General features: G+C 45.0%; 2 protein-coding genes across 2 annotated transcripts; one reads left to right on the top strand and one right to left on the bottom strand.

The window, feature by feature from the left end:
- Window positions 1–325: 325 nt before the first annotated feature.
- LOC308076306 (vesicle transport protein GOT1B-like) lies at window positions 326–742 on the bottom strand (the record flags this gene model as incomplete). The annotated part of the gene is made up of 1 exon (XM_080416546.1): window positions 326–742. The coding sequence occupies one exon, from the start codon at window positions 740–742 to the stop codon at window positions 326–328; it is 417 nt and encodes a 138-aa protein (XP_080272672.1).
- A 481-nt stretch (window positions 743–1,223) lies between these two features.
- On the top strand, window positions 1,224–2,186 carry LOC308075699 (anamorsin-B-like; the record flags this gene model as incomplete). Its single annotated transcript, XM_080415647.1, has 1 exon — window positions 1,224–2,186. The coding sequence occupies one exon, from the start codon at window positions 1,224–1,226 to the stop codon at window positions 2,184–2,186; it is 963 nt and encodes a 320-aa protein (XP_080271773.1).
- Window positions 2,187–7,148: the final 4,962 nt, after the last annotated feature.

Genomic DNA, 7,148 nt, shown 5'->3' with positions numbered 1-7,148 from the left:
TCACCCACATCTGGGCGCTAGGTGATGTGACACATTATGAGCTTTTATTTGACCTACTCTTGATTGTCTTATTTATTTTATATATGGCTTAAGTGGTTAAATAAAATAGAATAACTTTCCAAATATATCGGTCAAACCTTCAATCATCTGTGGTCTAGGACTCGGCATCGGACTCAGTAATGTGTCATGGGTCAGGCTCTAATCCCGAAACAACAATAAAATCCACACACCCGCATGCTGCTCCCATCGTGTCTTTTTTCATTGGTTACGTTTTATTGGTAACGTTTCGAGCCGTGAGGCTCTTCCTCAGACCTATAGGCTCTAATCACACCATGTTATTGCTCCCGCTCAACCTGTCCATGAATCCACTGATGAACGGCATGTTTAGAACGGAGCCCAGGACGGGTATTCTTCTGATGAAGCCCACTGCCACTGGGACGAAACCCCCGAACAGCAGGTACAAGCCGTAGATCTCCAGCACGACGCCGACGAGGGGCCAGCCTATCAGCACCACGAGCACCCCGCCCAGGAAGAACGCGGTGGCCTTCATCTTTTGCTTCTGGACGAAGAAACGGAAGGTCTTCTCCAGCCCGACAACGAAAGCCAGCCCAGCTATGAACAAGATGTTTCCCATGGCCATGAGGGCTTTGTCGAAGAACATGATCATTCCGAAGAAGAGGAAAAACACGCCAAAGCCCGTTAGTCCCATCCCGATCTTCTGGGAGTCTGATAGGGAAATCATCTTTTTAGCGATGCTTCGACAGCTCACGTCAGAATATCAATATCGACTCACGAAGATAAGTCCGACACGTTTCAGACAGTTGTGGGTAGAAGGGCTCTGGGCTCAACAATGGGACAAATTGAAGAAAGAGAAAGAATACCTTCGCATTTCAAAAGGGACTTCCCTGCAACTGACGTTTCAACTTGCGTCTTCCTCAGAGTCAAACAATTCAATAGATGTTGCAACAATACTTTAGTTAATCGTGACAGCTGCCCATGGAGTAAGAACTAGCAGCCACTGGGCGGTCCTGTTTTGAGCTCATAAACCCAAAGTTTTGTGACATCACTTTGATGTCACTGTGATGTCTGCCATGCCCCAAAAATGGAGGTAAATGGCAGTCTTGCCCAAATATGGAAGTCCATGATGTCAAACTGGCCTACACATACTCGGATCAGTATCAGTAATATCTCTACTGATGGCGCATGATGTCTAGTTGATTGACATGCCGACGGGGAGTCAGCAGGACACCATGGCACCAGACCTAGGCATCAAAGCAGGAGACAGGGTGATGTTTGTGTGGACCCAGCCCTCTTCACCGGTTGCCTTAAATGAGTTGGCAGAAATTCTAAGTAGTCTTGTTGGAGGACAGGGCAGTGTGTCGGTGGAGAACGTAGAGAGAATATTGATGTCCTCCCACACTACGTCCACTTTCGATTGGGTTCTGTCGTGCCTTCTTCCCGACAGTTACTCGATCCACAGCTCAGAGACTCTAGCGGAGATGGCTAGGATTCTCAAACCTGGTGGAAAGCTAGTCCTGGAGGAGCCGGTCACAGAGAGTGACAGCCAGAGTGTTGTTAGGACCGCTGACAAATTGACATCGGCTCTGACGTTATCCGGTTTGATATCTATCGTGGAGGTTAGTAAAGAAACACTGTCCCCGGAAGTAGTGAGCTCCCTCTCGGGTGCCATAGGTTACCAAGACAACTCGCTGACCAGGGTCCGTGTGTCCTCTTCCAAGCCCTCCTATGAGACGGGATCATCCGCTCAGCTCAAGCTGTCGTTCGGGAAAGCGAAGCCCAAACCAACTCTTGATCCTAATGCCGCCGAGTTGTGGACCCTATCAGCATTTGACATGAATGATGATGATGTGGATCTGCTAGACTCAGACGCTCTGCTGGACGGCGATGACCTGAAGAAGCCTGACCCGGCCTCTCTGAGAGCAACACCAGTTTGTGGACCCGGGTCCAAGCAGAAGAAAGCCTGCAAGAACTGCTCTTGTGGTCTAGCTGAGGAGTTGGACGAGAAGAATACCGGAGCCCAGAAGACCCCCCTGGCAAAGTCTTCCTGTGGAAATTGTTACCTGGGCGATGCTTTCCGATGTGCCAGCTGCCCATATGTAGGCATGCCAGCGTTTAAACCTGGAGAGAAGATTATGTTGGACAATAAGACCCTCAATGATGCCTAGGAACTATCCTTGATTCTCCAATACAATACAACCAGTCATAATCTCTCTGAATGGAGTTGCGGACAGCCCAGCGCATGGTAGAAGGCGAGTTTCCCGCCCTCCAGGCACTACGAGAAACAGGGTGTAGTCAAGGCAAGTCACCCCGGTTCACACCACTGCATGCGACCAGTCAGGCGAGCGTTAGCCTACCGTAGTACCAGTATCCATAGCATCAGATTTCTGAACTGTTTTCATCCGGCAACCGTCCATGCCATGATATTTTCTGTATAGACACATATTTGGGAATAGGTTATATATTATCTAACAACCTCCTTCTCTTTGCAAGTGGAGTAGTCAGCACTAGAGATGTGCGGATCAGGTCTAACGTCGCCTGCATCCGCACGTAGCCTACATCCATCCACCCAAGTTAATCATTTCTCCGATACAGATCCGCACCCGCCCTACACCTGCATGGACATAACTTATGCAAAGCGCCCAAATGAAATGGAAACCCCCACGCAAACCGTGATGCTAGCACTCTCCATTTACAAGAACTGGTAAATGTAATCAAATGCATGGAGACAAATGTGTGTCTTATGCATGGCAATAACATTGCGCGTCTAATGCTTTGGAATAAAACACAAAAAAATCACACCCAGTGTGAAGTGAGCGGTGTTATTTAGAAAAAACAGTGGTCATCACAGTGATGGAAGCTCACTTAATTTTTTTTTTTTTTTTGAAGTGCGTGGTGCTATTTATAGGTTATTATTTCATCATGCGTCTCGCTAGCCAATCAAAGCAAAGGGTCTGAATAGAGTCAGCCAATCACGGTACGGCAAAAACGGTGTGAATAGAGTCAGCCAATCACAGTACAGGGAAAGACGAATACCCAACCCCACTTATAGGAGCGGCTACACCGCTCAAAAATAAAACGAGGTCAAAAATCAGGTGGTTGGTGCTGAGGATTTATGGGGGCCAGTTGCTTTCTACACAAAACAAATTGACTGTATGAACCTGTGTGTGTAGAACACAGAAAATATGTTAATATTAGATTCTGATCTACAAGCTCACAACGCCTCGCCTTTGCAAGCAATGTTTGCCTAGTATATAATTTGACAATTTGGTCAACGTTTTGACCAGTTTTTATAGTACGGTTTGTTCATTACTTTTGATGCAGTAATGGTCTTTTTCTTTGCTCGACATTCGATTTCACCCCCCCAACCCTGCGCTGTGATTGGCCACCATTGTACCCCCCTAACCCTGCACCGTGATTGGCCAATCACAGTCTATTCAGGACTGTGATTGGCTAGTGAAACATGACACATGTGCATAGCCCTATAAATAGGACTATGCACTTTAAAAAAAACTCATTTATGTTTTTTTTAAAGTTAGGGGTGAACAATGGTTGGTCCACAATATTACTTTTCTTCCATCACTTCTTCCATCACTGTGATGACCACTGTGACCACACCGCCCACTTCACACTGGGTGTGATTTTTTTAGGTATTAAAAAGGTTTTTTAAAGTCATTAGATTGTCACTGCCTGTCACATGGGGACCCCCCTGGGGGTCCCGACCCACATGTTGATAACCACTGCTGTAGAGCAAGGTTTCAGTCTGATCAGAGTCAGACTCCTACTGACAACAATTATAAATTAACGTTAAATATTTCAAAAAAGTATAAAACATAACGTGAAAGGAGTTTGTGAGATTAGCTCCACGCACACGCACACGCACACACGCACGCACGCACGCACGCGCACACGCACACGCACACGCACACGCACACGCACTAATTGATTTAAATGAGTTGTAGTTAGTTTTGTAAACTAACTAAACACAAGGCTTGCATTGAGTCATCTCCAAATTGATAACTTCATAGATGCGTTACTTTAAAAGCCACAATGTTTTCAGGCTTAAATGATGAGGTTAATTACTTGCCGTTTCTCCGATATGTGTCACTGTGGTCACGTCTTGGGTTTACTGTGTAAATATTTATTACACTGTGTGAAAATGATTGTCTCCGCCAGGCCGAAAGGCATGGCGAGAGAGTATGTTTTCGCCCCTGTCCGTCCGTCCGTCCTGTCTGTGTGTTACCACCAAATCTCCGGCACCGTTGGCCCGGTCGCTGCGAAACTGTGCTCACACACTCCCTGGATGCCAATTCAGAACCTCTGCCTCAAATTTTTCACATGGGCCTGTTATAGCGCCACCAGGAGGCCGATTTGTGCAAAACCCATTTTTTCCCATTACTCCTACAGTTTTTAACCAAACCTCATGCAAATCGGTACACAGTATCTCTATAGTCACGTGATCAACCCTGATCTGTCCGATTTCCCATATTCCATCCTCATTGGCTAAGGTTACCATCCAAAGTTTGCAGGATTGGTCCGTTTTGAACAAACTGCCTCAAATCATGAACGCAGCTTGCCATTTCCATAAAATTGCACACGCACATTCCCACTAGGCCGAGGAAGAAATGGCACTTAAAAGTTTTCACATCAGCCTCATGGTGGCGCTATAACAGGCCGATTTGCATTTTTAACTATAACTGCACCGATCTGCGTGAAACTTTGCACGCCTACTCCCTAGAGACCAAGGAAAAACATCTGCACTGCATTTTTTACATCTGCTTTTTACAGCGCCACCAGGAGGCCGACTTATGTCAAATACATTTTTGGATATTAATCCTTCAGATTTCATCCAAACATCACGCAAATCGGTACACAGTATCTCTATAGTCATGTGATCAAGACGCATCTGTCCGATATTTCATATTCCATCCTGATTGGCTAAGGTTGACTTCCAAAGTTTGCAGGATTGGTCCGTTTTGAACAAAATGTCTCAAATCATGAACGCGGCGTGCGATTTCCGTGAAAATTTGCACGCACATTCCCACTAGGCCTAGGAAGAAATGCCACACTTTTCACATTGGCCTATTATAGCGCCACCAGGAGGCCACAATAACTTACCTGACCTGGCGGAGACCTGTGCTCCGAGGAGCACTTTTTCTAGTTTCTCATGTTTTCCCAATGTGTTATTTCTAATTGTTTATTTGGTGTTGGAAACTCTGGGTGTTTCCTTGTTTCCTTTTTTATGTATTTGGGCATTGTGCTCACTTGAACGTTTATTCAGATGACATGATGATGTAATAACGTACGGACCTGATTGGATCATCACCCATGGCTCTAATTAACACATTGGGTGCCAGAGGTTTATTAAAAAAGTATACGTTTAGTGCCTGCTATTCTTCCATCCACTTACGTTGATACGTTTCGTGCTGTAGAAGCCCCGACGCGGAAGTGCATGTAAACAAAGCGTGCGTGCGAGACGGCGGAGGGTCCCGACTAACGCCTGGAACAATAATATTTCTAACGCGATCCTCCATTGCAGAGTGATCGCTGATCAAAAACGGCTCACTTCCACCACGTTAAAAAGAAATGGAGTAAGCTTTTAGTCAAGGAGCTAACATTGGAAAGGCCGACCGGAAGGATTTTTGACATGAATCCACATCTGGCCTCTCCTTCTCAGAAACTCCTTGGATGATCCCAAAGTTTCGTTAGAGCGCCCCACGTGGGCCCCACGTATAAAAATAAAATTGGGTCCAAAAAAATTGGGTTAAAAAAAATGTTTCGAAAACTTTTTTACGAATCGCCTCAGGTCTTAATGGGTGGGTTAAGCCAAGGGGTCAGATGGGTGGGGCGCGAAAGCTTTCGAGATTTCCAAGTGGGCCCTGATCCAGAAAAGGGTTGGGGAACCGTGGACCTAGACTCTTTCTTCTCCCTCCAGGCTCCCAAGCTGTGGTTTCATTCCAAGGAACTTGAAGTCAAAGGGGGCTCAGATTGCTCAAATCTGGGAACAGGTGACGACGTATATATAATGACGATGTCATCGATACATTTGACCCATTAAAGACCTGAGGCGATTCTTAAAAATGTTTTCTAAATCCTAACAGTTTTTTGAAAAACAAAAACAAAAAAAAATGTCAAGATTTTTCAAAAATAGCAGATCTACAAGCTCGTAGCACGGCACTCGGTGCCGCGCTATGAGCTTGTAGATCTGCTATTTTTGAATAGCCAAAGAAATCTAAAGTGACACAGATGCGTTCCGTAACTAGCTAGCCTGTTTCAGAGCCAAGCTATCTATAACAGTAATTCCCAAACTTTTTCATTTCAAGGACCCGCTAGTTTACTATGCATTGAGGTCTTACAGGCAAGTGTTGCCATGTCGGCTTATTATAAGCGACTTTGGGCTAGTTTATCTGTGGAGTCGCTTGTAAATATTGGTAGCTGCGTTTGTCTGGGCTTGTTTCTAAACTGTACTGCTTATTTATAGGCTTGCTTCCAAATTGTTCTGTGCCCTCAAGGAGCATTTGTTTGCAAGAGTTTTTTGAAAATAGCAGATCTTACAAGCTCACATCTTCAAATAGCCGATGCATAATCGGTTCAAAGTACTCAAGTTGCTTCTTTTGGGCTTGTTTTCCTAGACCTGGTTGCTTGTTTCTCTCACAAAATCTGTTAACACTGCTTACGGATCCATTTGGTTCCATTTGTACACTCTGAAGGTCCTTACACACCGGCGAATATGCGAATATACGCAAAATTCGGACTCGTTCTGAATAATTAAAAGACACTTTTTCGCTTTGCGAAACTGATGTGGACGCTTGCATTGACTTTATAAGGTTTAAAAAAAAAACGTATTTATTCGCATGAAGAATTCGCCCCGGTGTGTAAGGACCTTAAGAGTTACCAACCATTTATAGCTGGGGACCCCCCTAGGACTAGAAAAAAAAGAAAGAAGAGAAAAAATATTTGTTCTAAATCCTTTAACACTAGATCGGACGGGGCTGGGTTTGTTGTGATCACTTTATTTCCGGGTATACTCTTCTCCGGAAGTCATAGGATCACAAATAGGTTGGTGAAGAGCGCAATCTAGCGTAAACACTGAAAACGCCAATCTGAAAGTGTGGTTAAAAGGGTTAAAA

The sequence above is a fragment of the Gymnoscopelus braueri genome, assembly GCF_963280865.1.
Source record: "Gymnoscopelus braueri genome assembly, chromosome: 20".
In the NCBI taxonomy this organism is placed as follows: Eukaryota; Metazoa; Chordata; class Actinopteri; order Myctophiformes; family Myctophidae; genus Gymnoscopelus; species Gymnoscopelus braueri.
Note: the sequence above shows the minus strand (reverse complement) of the source record. Positions and strands in the feature narration are given on the sequence as shown.